This window comes from Hydra vulgaris, chromosome 11 (genome assembly GCF_038396675.1).
Source record: "Hydra vulgaris chromosome 11, alternate assembly HydraT2T_AEP".
Lineage (NCBI taxonomy): Eukaryota > Metazoa > Cnidaria > Hydrozoa > Anthoathecata > Hydridae > Hydra > Hydra vulgaris.
Window position 1 is genome coordinate 3,676,578 of NC_088930.1, and position 14,228 is coordinate 3,690,805.

General features: G+C 27.0%; 2 protein-coding genes across 4 annotated transcripts; one reads left to right on the top strand and one right to left on the bottom strand.

Moving 5' to 3' along the window:
* Positions 1 to 142: 142 nt before the first annotated feature.
* LOC136086791 (uncharacterized) lies at positions 143 to 907 on the bottom strand. The gene has a single exon (XM_065809280.1). It carries the CDS (start codon positions 905 to 907, stop codon positions 143 to 145), a length of 765 nt encoding a protein of 254 aa, XP_065665352.1.
* Positions 908 to 7,461: 6,554 nt separating this feature from the next.
* Positions 7,462 to 12,295, top strand: LOC136087343 (52 kDa repressor of the inhibitor of the protein kinase-like). 3 transcript variants are annotated; one of them, XM_065809822.1, is made up of 3 exons: positions 7,468 to 7,601; positions 8,850 to 9,187; positions 9,553 to 12,295. In XM_065809822.1, the coding sequence occupies exon 3, from the start codon at positions 11,288 to 11,290 to the stop codon at positions 12,152 to 12,154; it is 867 nt and encodes a 288-aa protein (XP_065665894.1). In that variant the 5' UTR covers positions 7,468 to 7,601; positions 8,850 to 9,187; positions 9,553 to 11,287; the 3' UTR covers positions 12,155 to 12,295. The 3 variants fall into 3 exon arrangements, with proteins under 3 accessions (XP_065665895.1, XP_065665894.1, XP_065665893.1); XM_065809823.1 differs by lacking the exon at positions 8,850 to 9,187 and having other exon boundaries at positions 7,462 to 7,601; XM_065809821.1 differs by having other exon boundaries at positions 8,850 to 12,295.
* Positions 12,296 to 14,228: the final 1,933 nt, after the last annotated feature.

Genomic DNA, 14,228 nt, shown 5'->3' on the forward strand with positions numbered 1-14,228 from the left:
TACAACTTTTAAGTTTACAAAACTTGTTAAAAGTACAATATTTTGATTAAGAATATTTCATCATTTGTGAAAGTCAAGTTGTGAAGCAGCTTTTGGTTTACATTGTTTTTTATTCCTATGCAAGTAATTCTTAGTTTCTTTCTTATCTTTTGTGGAGACTTTTTGTTGATTTTTTGGTTTGCTTCAAAATTTTCTTTTCTTTTGACAAACGAATTTCATTTCTGAAAGGAGTATCAGTCAAGATCCTTGTTTTTAACTGCCTACTTTTAACTTTTTTTTTTCTGGCAGATGCTTTTGGGTAAGGTTTTAAAACCTCAGGTGAGATTATAGAAGCAACACTTGTTGACACTTTGTTTAAAATACTTGTTTCAATATTTACTATAGTTATTTCAGACTCTATGTGATTAACATGTGCTGGTATCATTTCAGATTCCATGTTGTTGACAGGAGTGATAGTAACTGTATCTGGAGCAGCTCTATCTGTAACTGATGATGGTAAATATTCGTCATCTTTGAAAATTTCAGAATTGAATGGCTCAATGCCAGCTACTCTAAATCCTGTCTGTATATTAGATGGTGAGAAAGCTTTTGTATACGGTTCTCGAACTATTGAAACAATATCATAAATGGTCATTGGTCTTGGGTTTGAAACCATCCAATTATCACATGCAGAATTGTAAAACCTTTTCAATGGTCCAAAAACAGTTCTATCTAATGGCTGCAATTTATGGCTGCAATGGGGAGGAAAACTTATCATTGTAATTCCGTGTTGAATTGCAAGCTCCAATCCTTTAACAGAAATATGACTTTCATGACTGTCGAGAAGTAACAAAACTGGAGATTCCTGAGAACAGTTTGAATATTTAACAAAATGTTTAATCCATTCTATGAAAATTTTTGAGTTCATCCAACCAGAAGGATTTGCAAATCCCACTCATCCAGGAGGTCCTTCCTTAATCATGTAATCATGAAACTTTACCCTAGGAAAAATAAATAATGGAGGAATGGAATTTCCAATAGCATTAGAGGCACAACATGCAGTTACCAATGTTCCTCGTTCTGCAGATGTGATTCTTCCAACTTGTTTGCTTCCTCTACCAGCTAAAACCTTTACCGGCTTTTGAACGGTTGTTAAACCAGTTTCATCAACATTATATATACAGCTAGGATTATATTTATATCGATTTCTTACCGTTTTAAGATTTTGAAAAAACTCTCTAACAGTGTGTTTGTTTAAAGCTGTTGATCGAGCGAAGCTCGTTGCTTCAGGTGTTCGTATAGACAACTCTGGTTGTCTTTTTATAAAACCTTGCAACCAATCAATGCCTGCAATTTTATTTTTGATCCATGATGATGGGCATATCTTATTGTATTTTAAAGCAAATTCATATGCCAATAATCGCGTTGACCTAGTTGAAAGACCATAGTTCATTTTTGATGCAATTAGTAAATAACTTGATAAACTTTTTTCATCTTCTGCTGTAAAAACTTGTCTATTGTTGTAGTTAGGCTTGAAAGCTTCATTTGGATTAAGCCTCTTTTTACGACAATATCTTTTTAAAGTCATTCTATCTATGTTAAACTGACGTGCTACAACATTCAGTTGTGTTCCTTCTAAAACTTTATTTACAGCTACTTTCATTGTTTCACTTGGTATAGCAACTTTATTTGTTTTTTTAATTCTATTTCTAACCATTTTAAGATCTGTAAAAAAATATATCAATAAAAACATATGTTTTTAATAAATGCTAATATTTAACATAATAATATTATGTTAAATATTTTTTAATTATTATGTTAAACATTATTCTTTTGATATTATAAAATAATAGTATTATTATTACTAGCTTATAACATAAGTAGATTTAAAAAATGAAATGCTAAAAGCTATTGTTTGTTTATATATAGTTTTTTTTTAAATTATAAATACAATTCCATTCGTTTAACTGTATTGCTTATAAACAAAAACATGGGGCACTTCGTCTTCTATGGGGCACTTTGATCCTCCGATCAATGGGCCCCGCATAGTCAAAGATCAATGTACCCCAATAGGTATAGGTAACATATTGATAGCAATATCTACTGTATAAATTGCAGCCAAATAAAAATTATATATTATATTATACACCTAACACTTACAAATTTAAAATAAAATTGTTGTTAACCCATACAGACATCTAAATAAAAATATATTTGAATTATAGTACGATTTAAAAAAATCACTTTTTATGACGAAAAACAATATTTTCTTTATTTTTTTTGACGCTGATAACCTTATGAAAAAATATTACGAATAATCAATTAGGGAAGCATAATGGTTAATTAAATTGCAACCTCACTTCTAGTAAGGCAAAAATGAACGAGTAAAAGCCAAAAGATCATACTGCCCCGGCGATCAATGCGCCCCCATCTCCTCTACTTGATGTAGCAACCTTTACAAAAATTCTCGAAAAATTCATAAAGAAGCTGTTCAAGCTTGTACATAAGAGTTATAACACACATTAGGGTTGAATAAAGGTAAAATGTAGAATGTATACCGTTAAACAAGTGCGTTGCTATGGCGTTGCTAGGGATATCACCTTAAGACAGTTTATTTAAATAGACAAATTAAGATAGTTATAGGTTAATTTGCTACTTTTAAAACAATATTTATAATCATACACAGGTAAAAGTAGTTAAAAACGATTTTTTTCTTTTTTTGAAAATATTGAAATTTTAAGGGGGGATAGCCCCTTAAACTTAGTGAAGAAACCATTTTAAAATTTTTTCTCAGAAAATGTAAAAAATATCCGCGAACTTTGGAAGACATTAACATTCTAATTTATGTAAAAAAATTTAATAAATCATCTCCCAACTGTTTGCAAGAAATGAAATATATATCATAGTTTGCAAGAAAATGAAATATATATAACTGATCCAATTCTAATCTCTGAATCATTTAACATTTTTTTTTCAAATGTTGCTCATAAACTCAAATCCAATATTCATTCATTTTACGTTAACTATCAAAAGTATCTTAAACATCCAAATTTACATATTTTTTTTTATTTTTTTTTTTTTTTTTTTTTTGTTCTTTATTTTATGAAAATTTTTATACAACTAAAGTTAAAAAGTTTACAATTGAAAATCATCGTAAAATAATGATAGAAATTAAATAAAAATAAAGAACGCAGAAACTCAAAGAAGACTTAGAGGTCTTGTTATGAGAACCACTAAAGTTTGACGCGTCAATAAAAGTTGATGTAAATCTCCAATAAATTTTCCTGAAATTTTTTCTCTTATACCCAACTTGAATCCAAAAAAATCATTAGGTTCAAACAGCATTCCCAAAAATATTTTTATAGGTTTTAACTATGAACTTTCAAACATTCTTTATAAATTATTTAATACCTCATTTGCAAATGGAACATTTCCTAATATTTTAAAATTATCTTGTGTTGTTCCAATATTTAAAAATGGCTCTAAACTTTCATGCACTAACTACAGACCATTTTCTTTTTTATCTAACATTAGAAAGCTTTTTTGAGAAACTTATTTATTCTAGAGTGTACTCTTTTCTAAACTCATTCAATTGTTTAAATGATTTTCAATTTGATTTTCAATCAAAACATTCTACTTGCCATGTATTAATAAGTATAACGGAAAAAATTAAGAAAGCTCTTGATACTGGTCATTTCTTTTGTGGTGTTTTTATCGATTTACAAAAAGCTTTCGATACTGTTGGCCATAGTATTTTGATTTCTAAATTAAAACATTACAAAATTTGTGGTATTGTAAATGACTGGTTTTGATCTTATCTTTCGGATCGAAAACAATTTGTAAGTACTAATGGTTTCAATTCTAATAATAAATTAGTTTTGTGTGGTGTTCCTCAAGGTTCTAGGTTCTCTTTTATTTCTAATCTACATTAACGACCTAATTAACTCTGTTCACTTCTCCTCAGTTCATCTGTTTGTTGATAATACAAATCTTTTGCACATCAACAAATCGTATCATTCTTTATGTAAAAATGTTAATTCGGATCTAAAAGGTATAGTTCACTGGTTAAATGCTAACCTAATATGTCTCAACACCGAAAAAACTGAACTAATTTTTTTTCTTCTCCGAGTAGACTACTACATTCTTACTCTACTAGAAATATACGCAATGGAAAACTAAATGTACCATCTTTTGAAATCCAGAAGTATGGTAAAAATTCTATTGTTTGTCAGTGATTTTGTGAAGGAAGAGGAGCCTTGCATGCATTTTGAATGAGTCCAAAAAACTATATCCTAAAATACCTTTACTCCATCTTAAACAATATCAATTTAAAACAATTCTGAAAAACATTTTATTCTAACTTTTAGGCATATTATCCTTACGATTAAAATATTCTTTTAATTTTCTTTATGTCATTACTACAATTATCATCAGTACTTTTTGTTTATTTTTTTCTTTTTTTTTATTATCAAAACTGCAAACTATGATTTCTACATGTTTATTTTAGTGTTTTTTCTGTGTGCTTTGGTCTATGTGTTTGCGGCCCGTGTACACGGACCACAAACACACGTGTGTTTCAGCGTGTGTCCTTGCATATTATTACTTATATTATGTTTAAAAATTGGTGTCACTTCTTTGATGAGATTTCTGTATGAGTGACACCATCCTAAATAAATCATTAACTTATTATTATAAATAATTTTATGCTCATAACTACCATTATAATATTAGTTATCATTATTATTTTTTCTTTTTGTAATTATTGTAAACATACTTATAATTACCATTACTACAGTTTGTCTTAATTTTTTTTTAATGTTATATTATTATAATATAATATTATTAGTATTATTATTACTATTATTATTATTATTATTATTATTATTATTATTATTATTATTATTATTATTATCATTATTATTATTATTATTACTATCAAAACTATTGTAAAAAATGGTTTATTGAAAATAAATAGCTTGTTGTTGTTGTTGTTGTTGTTGTTGTTGTTGTTGTTCTTGTTGTTGTTGTTGTTGTTCTTGTTGTTGTTCTTGAGATATTCGAAAATAAGAAACGTTAATATGTTATCAAAAGAAAACAAAACAAAAAAAAAACAATTTTTAAGTTTTATTAATTTACGTTGTTTGGATTGTTTATATTGGCGTGTATTTTTGTGTACGTAGACCGGAGTGCATATTTTGAAACCCTATACAAAAAATGAATAATCTGATTCGCTGATTTTAAAATAGAGGCAAGTGCGCTTTTGTTGAAAAATATAATTGACATCTAAACAAGCAGATTTACAAAATAAATTTCTTGTGTTACTACATAATATATATATATATATATATATATATATATATATATATATATATATATATATATATATATATATATATATATATATATATATATATATATATATATTTATATATATATATATTTATATATATATATATATATATATATATATATATATATATATATATATATATATATATATATATATATATATATATATATATATATATATATATACCCAGGGCTGGTAGTGCTAAAACCGGCACTGTATGTATATATATATATATATATATATATATATATATATATATATATATATATATATATATATATATATATATATATATATATATATATATATGTATACAGGAGCGGATCCAGGGTGTAGCAAGTGAAGCAATTGCTACAGTCAACTCGGACTACATTTTATTTTCTACAAATGTATAAAAATATGTATATATTTTTATGTAAAATAATAGAAAAATTTTAGATCAAATTTTGGCTGATGATGCAGCTAATTTTACTAAATCAAAAATTAAATTTTTCGCTAAAGAAACCCGAGTTTTTGCAGGGTTTTGTCTCTCATGTTCATAAATTTTTGTAAGAATGTCAAACATTTCGCAGCATAGCTACTTAATTTTGACTGGGAGTGAAATAAAATGGCAACATACGTGTTGCAACTGTAGCAAAATCCTGTTTGTCATGTTTTCAAACTTACCCCTGTGCAATTATTTTTTTTTTTTTTTTTTTTTTTTTTTAATATATATTTGCTGTTTATATAATAAGAAAATATAGTTACAAAGAAACATTTACATACAAAAAAAGTTGATTTATAAAAAACAGGCAGGGGCTCAAAGAAGATATGGGTGACTAAAGTCACCACAATCTTTTCATATAGCCCCTATGTGGGCTTTACAAGTTTAAAATAGAATAAGATTGTTAAAAATACTATGTACAGTTCCAATATAATAAAAAGATAAAAACTTTCATAAATATTTACATTTAAAGAAAGAAAGTAAATAGTATCAATATAATTTTAACGATAGTCATTTAAAATACTGACAAATTATTTTAAAGATAAAAATAAGAGACAATCAAACAAAAAAAATAAAAATAGAAAAAACTAAGAATAATGGAAGTCGATGTTCATTTAGAAAAATTAAAAAATTATTTATAATATTTAAAAATTTCATTTTTTATTAGAAACTTAAAGGAGTTTAGTGATTTTACCGTATTTAAATGTTTAGTTTTTTGAAATGTGTTCCATAGTTTCGGTCCACGGTATGCTATTCCATATTCAGAATACTTGCTCCTAATTCTAGGCAATTTATAAGTATTCCATTGATTTATTCTAAGAGAGTAATTATTGTTAACATTTTTTGTAAATTTATTATTAAAGGTTTTTGGAATCAGGCAGTTATTATATTTATACATAAAAATTAAGTGTTGGTAAATATTAACTTCATATATACTCATCATTTGCATGTCTTTCATTAGTGGTTTTGCATGTTCATATTTTTTTTTGTTATATATAAGTCTGCATGCATGTTTTTGTAGAGAAAATATTTTTTTAAGTTTTGTTGGTTGAGTACTAGCCCATGTAATATTGGAATAGTAAATAAAACAATGTATTAGGCCAAAATATACTAGTTTCAGACTTTCTGATGTTACATATGGGCGAATACGGTACATCAAACCAATTGTTTTACTAATTTTTGATTGGATATAATTTATGTGAGGAAGCCATGATAAATTTTCATCAATAAGAATTCCTAAGAATATTATTGACTCATTTTTTTCGGTTAGTTTATCATCTAAAATTAAATTTGGTAATTTTAAGGGAAGGTTTTCCTGTTGTGATTTATTATGGAATAGAGTATACTTTGTTTTATCTACATTGAGTGACAGTTTATTAGCCTTTAGGGTTATTATTATATTGAATACCTATTTTGTATCATTTTTTTATTAACAAGGAGGTCTTATATAAGAACTAAAAGTCATCAACCGAGGACCTGTAGCAAGTGTAGCAAAAAACCAAAATTATACGTGGGTGAATTAATATGGTTAGCGTTCCATTAGATGACTCAAAACGCAAAATGCGAAAAGCAAAAAAACACAGACCTAATAAATTTTTGTATGCTAATACGCATGCGTTTAAAATGGAAACTTTATTTTGAATTACCGCGCCATGTTTTTTTATTTTAAAATTAGTTTTGCTGACATTTTAACAGTTCGACATAGTTCGTTTTTTACAAGTTTTTGAATTATTCTTCAAATCAAAATGAGTGAAGACAGTTCTTTTCGAAATTTCGAAGATTTATCGGGTATTTTTTTTTATATAGTTATTAATAAACATCTCTTTATTTTAATTTTAAATCAAGAAAATTTAGTCTAAATTTTCTAAATTTTATTCTAAATTTTAGTCTAAATTTTCTAAATTTTTGATGTGGATATATATATCCATATGTACCAGTACTGGTACATATGTACCAGTACTGTTACATATATCCACATCTACATTTTATTGATTTAAGAATAAAATAAAGAGATGTTTGTTTATAACTATATAATTTAGATGTTTTTTTATAACTTTAAAATTTAAATGTGGATATATACCCACATATAAATTTTATCTGCAGTCTATTTAAATATAATGACCATATAGATTTACTTAATAAGACATACACATAAATAATCACATAGATTGCAGTCTGCTCATGTGAACATATGTTATATGTGATCATTAACATTATCATTGAACATTATATGTGATCACATTTAAATTATATTATAATGGTTTTTATAACGAATAGCATTGCTTTAATCGTTTCTCAGTGATGGAATATTAAAAGAAAATAATAAAAGATTATTTTATGTTTTATACTGTTGCTTTGGCTAGTTCTAAATAGATGTACACCCAAACACTGCTGCAGTTCTAAATCAGGCTTCAAATTTAGGTATTAGGCACATTTTATCTACATATACAGATGCTAAAAAAAATTAAAGAACATGAAATTTTGAATGTCAGCAAGAAATAATAACAGGTATATTGTCCGGACCACATGCTGTAGAAGTATCTAAGCAGGAAATCACTTTAGATACATAAGCTGAAGTGATAAGAATGTAAAGCAATGGATCAACTTGTTTGTCGGCTGGTAGAATGTGACTAGTCAAATCAAAAGACAAGATTGATGAAAAGTTCTTAGCAAACAATTCAGTTTTGTCTTTAGGCAATGTAACAAAATCTGAACCATGCAAGAGAGGTGGAATAACAGATTTGCCCTTATTGTTGATTCTTGATTCTACTAATCACATTCTACCTGATATAACTAATACCTGATATAGCTCTAATACCCTGCATTAGATGTGGAGAGGCTATGGCCATCGCTCTTGATATTTCTAAAGCCTTTGATAAAGTTTGGCATTCTGGTCTTCTACAAAAGCTTTTGTCTTACAGTGTATCAGACAAATAACTCAATACTTTTCAGCTAATCGTTATCGCTATAATCTAGATCTTCCTATATTTATGAATAGTTATGTACTCGATGAATCATCAACTCTTTGTCTTTTAGGTTTAACTCTTACTTTTGATCTTTCTTGGAAACCATATATCAAATTGATTGCAAAATTAATATTACTATATATACGGTTAAAAGAGTTTTTTAATGAAAGAAATGGAGCTGTATCAAGCCTTAAAAGCAAACAATCATTCTTTAATAGATCAGAATAAATTATGTAACACCGCTGAATTAAACAATTTCTGCCAGCGAGACTCTGAGGGAATATATATTTTACATCAATTGTTTGGTGCAGCCGATGGTTTTATAGATGCTGCTGCAAATAATAGTTTGGCAAGATTGTATGCTGATAAACTTATAGACGAAAAAATGTATTCCATGGTGCCTCTTAGGTAATATTTTTTTAATAGTTTTTATTGATTTCTAGCTGAGCAGCGCAGTGGATGAACAGATAGCTTTTAGTTATATATATATATATATATATATATATATATATATATATATATATATATATATATATATATATATATATATATATATATATATATATATATATATTTATATACATATATTGTGTGTATGCACATAAATTTAATCTTATGTCCAGAACTCCTCAAGATGGCAATTGTTTATTTTCCGCTGTCTCCATTGCTTTAATCAGAAAAAATACACTTGCACCAACTCTAAGGAAACTTTGTGCAATTGAATTATACAAGAGCGCAAATTTTTTTGCTTTGCATCCTGTTTGTTTTTTTAGGTATCTCCAATGTCACATATACTGCATTTGAGGCTAAAAAGTCTAAAGTTATTGCTATTTTGGCTGAAGCATTAAATATCTGGTGTTTGGTCATCTTTAGTTTGTGTGATGTCTATCTCAAATATTTTAAAAGTATATTCTTATTTGTATAATATAGCATTTTAACTGATTTGAATTTTATTGTTTTTTAATATGAATATTATTGTGTATGTAATTATTTTCTATTTTAGATTCCTTTAAAAATTTTTTATCCTACTACAGGAGATGCATGTCTCGAATATCTCTTTAGAAATACACTGTCTTTTAAGAAATTCGATAAACCCAATCAAATAATTTACTTGATGCTGTACAATGGTGAAACAAAAAAAGAAATTTCAAGCAACCTTACGCATATGGGGAAAATGCATTTTTTCAAATCTAATCACTATGTGCCTCTGGTAACTTTTAAAAGCGCTCAGCCAGAATTTCAAAATAATTTAGTTCGTACTCAAACAAGTTTAAATTCTGCAAAAAATATTGTAGTAGCGAGAGAAAAACGCACTTCAAATACCCAACTTATTCAAATACCCCACTGTTCTGCTATTCAAAAAAGTAATTTGACCAAACCCTCATAGTGTATTAAAAAAATTGATATCAGACGTAACAATTCTGAAACTGCATGCAAATTTTGAAAAGACAACAACAGAAGATGAATGTAACAAATTTGATATTGGGTTGTAGACAAAGTGGAAAAATTATCAAAGTATGAGAAGTATAATCTTCTAATGAACGTATGGGTGCCACCTTCTGACTATATATTTCCTAAAACTAACAGTCGTAAATGTAACCCTGTTTGGTTCAAATAATTATATGATTGTGTTATTCAAAATACTATGACAGGTTGTTCTGTATCTCTTGTGTTCTGTTCGGAAAAGCTTCTTTAACTAGTCAATTATTTTATAAATTTCCATATCGGCTTTGGTCAGTTGGAAATGTAAGAATATTATCACATAATAACACTTCTCCAATGCATAAAACCTCAATACAGATAATGCTTGATTTTCAAGCAGCAATGAGTAATAAAGCCATTCCAATTAAAACGCAGCTCAATGAGTTTTAATCTGATAATATTTCTAGAAATCGACAAATTTTGTTTTTAATATCATATGAAATTCTTTTTTGTTGTAGGCAGAATGTACCTCTCAGAGGACACAGAGATGGCACCAAACATCTGGTTGAGCAATGTAATAATGCTGGTAATTTCCAATGCTTATTATATCTGATGGCATTATACGGTGACAAGATCTTGAGTGACCATTTTAAAAATGGTCCTAAAAAGGCTACTTATTGATCAAAGACAGTGCAGAATTAGTTCATTGATATTTATGCAGGTGTTGTTCGATCGCTATTCACAGACAGAATAAAGAAAGCAAAGTTTTTTTCTATTTTAGCTGATGAAGCTTTAGATGTTAGCCAAACAGAACATATGGCTGTAATTGTTCGATATGTGGATGAATGCTGTAAAGTTGAGGAAGATTTTCTGAAAATTGTTTCTTGGAATACTGGCTTAAGTGGAGTTTCTTTATCAACCAAGATCAAGAAAAGTATTCATAAACTTGACCTGGAAATGTCTTATTGTCGTGGGCAAGGTTACAATGGGGCTGGTAACATGGCAGGGCGTCTTTGTGGTGTTGCAGCATTAATTTTAAAAGATTTTCCTAAAGCTCCACTTTTCTATCTACAAAATTAATGAGCTATGCCCGACATCCTCTTTTCAAAAGACAATGTTTGTAGAACCAGGAGGATTGATAGAATTGATGGTCTTGAAGTCTTTATTGAAATGTATCCAGCTATAGTTGCATCTCTTATTTGTATCAAAGAAGATGTGACATGGAACTACAAATCCAGAGGTGATGCTTCTGCATATGTGGCAATATGTTGTTCTTTTAAGTTTATCATCACTTTAATCATAGTTAGGAAGTTATTAGGCTATACAAGACCACTGGCAAAAACTTTGCAAAAAGTTGATCAAGATTTCTCAAAAGCTCGTAAAGATGTGCAAAATTTAAAGAATACTCTTATACCTCTTCCGAGCTCTATTGATATTTCACATGCAGAATGGTATAAAGAAGCTGTTAGCATAGCTGCAACTACTAGTACAATGCCATCTAAACCAAGAACATGTGGTCAACAAACACAACGTGGTTACCATAAAGTAGATGATATAAGTGAGTATTATCGAGTAATTTGTTCAACTCCTTTTCTTGATCACATTCTGACACAGCTAGGTTCTTTATTTTCTTTAGAAAATTTAGTATTACTAGATAGTTTCTCCATTATACCATCAAATTTAATTTCTGACAAGGAGTGGAGGAAAAAAGCTAAAGAATTTGTTTGTACATACCAAAACCATTTACCTGAACCAAGCTATTTTTATGCTGAGTTGGATATATGGGAAGTTTACTGGGAAAATCACTCTGATAGTGCTCCTAAAACCATTTCAGATTCACTAAAAAAATGTGATGACCATACGTTTCCCAATATTTCCACTATACTTCGAATTTTTTGCACATTACCAGTCACAACATGTACATGCGAAAGATCATTATCAGCTCTAAAATGAATTGAAACTTCCTTGTGCAATACTATGGGGGATGGTCGTTTAGATGGAATTGCCATGTTGCACATTCATCAAGATATTGAAATTGGTTTGAATATTGTTGTAGATAGATTTGCATTTCCAAAACTGCATTTCCACGAAAAATGGAATTTGAAAATAATTTGAACTCTGATGAATAGATACATTTGCTACAAAGTTATACAGATTATATATATATATATATATATATATATATATATATATATATATATATATATATATATATATATATATATATATATATATATATATTTATATATATATAAAGAGAAAGAGAAAGAGAGAATATGTGTAGGATATTTTTATTTATTACTGATAGAATGTTTACAGGATATTTTTTTGATGCTATCATGAATACTTTTATTATTATGCATTATATTTATCTTATAAGGTTTTGTTAAAAAAGTTATAGGTTTTTTTACTTTATGAAATTTATTTTTCTTTATATTTATTGAGTTCTATCTTTGCCATTGTTTTGTTTTAGTTGCCTACTGATGAAATATGGTTTGAATTTAGTAAATTTTCATGATTTGAACTTTACTTTATTGATCATTAGCCAACAGTTTAGGATGTTGAATACAATTAAGGTAAGGATAAATTTGTTTACTAAGTAACCTTACAAAACAGGTTTTTGCGGTTAAAATATTGCAGTGCGTTATTTCTCCTCAAACGCACCGCCGTTACTTCACCTTTTAAAAAAAGCTTAAAAATGTTACCTTTGTCGTAATTTTTTATGATATACTAAATGATGATTTCCAACACCTTCTTTTTTAGAAAAAAAGCACTGCTATATTGTTTATATCATTAATAATAACAATGACCTTGCAATAAACGTATTAAATCACATACTTTACATCAGCTCTTCTTTTTTAGAACAGCTCTAATGTTATTTTTCATACAATTAAACTTTAATTAAAGATTGATGTCGCAAGCTATCAAAAAATAAATTTTCATTGTTATATTTATTGTAATTATAAGTAAGGTTTTTGGAATTTTTAGAAGAAGTCTATATGTTGGAGTTTAAAGTGGAAAAAAAAAAAAGAGGTCCTCTGTTGCTGGGTTTATCTGGTTTTACTTTTGTTACAGTCAATATTATTCCTGGATCCGTCCCTGATATATATATATATATATATATAAAATATCAATGCTCTAGGAAATTAGGTGCCCCAAGACCTTTAAAATTTTAATGGGTCCCTAATATTATGTATTATGCAAAATTTTATAAAAATTTAAAAAATAACAATTATTCTATTAAAAAATTATTATTTAAGATTTTTTTGAAATTATAATTAAAAAAAATAAACTTTTTTCATTTTTAGTTTAAAAGGTCATTTTTTTTGCAATAAACTATAAAATAACAATTTTTTTTTAAATAATTGTTATTTTTGAAATTTTTATAAAATTTTGCTTCTTTTGAGACCCAACATGACATACTTTTGAAAAACTTTTTTTTACATAATATCAGGGACCCATTAAAATTTTAAAGGTCTTGGGGCACCTCAAGATAATTTCCTAGAGCATTGATATTTTTCCAGAGTATTTCTGAAATGAATAGACAACTTTTGCACACGCAGGCTAAACGAATTGTAAAAAAAACTAAAATTCACTCCTCCCTAATATATATATATATATATATATATATATATATATATATATATATATATATATATATATATATATATATATATATATATATATATATATATATATATATATATATATATATATATATATATATTATATTATATATATATATATATTATATATATATATATATTATATATATATATATATATATATATATATATATATATATATATATATATATATATATATATATATATATATATATATATATATATATATATATAAAGAGAGAGCGCTACTATATAAAGAGAGTGAAAAAGTGATTTACGAAAAAAAGATTTACAAAATACATTTCAAAGTAAATCAATACAGGAAATTAATTTTATTTTAGTTCTTTTCAGAGCATTCAAAAAGTATCAATACACAAGAGAATTTTCACTCGTAAAAATCT

Coding starts and splice junctions, on each gene's coding strand:
- LOC136087343 (XM_065809823.1), top strand. CDS start 11,288: ATGCCCGACATCCTCTTTTCAAAAGACAATGTTTGTAGAACCAGGAGG.
- LOC136086791 (XM_065809280.1), bottom strand. CDS start 907: ATGAACTCAAAAATTTTCATAGAATGGATTAAACATTTTGTTAAATAT.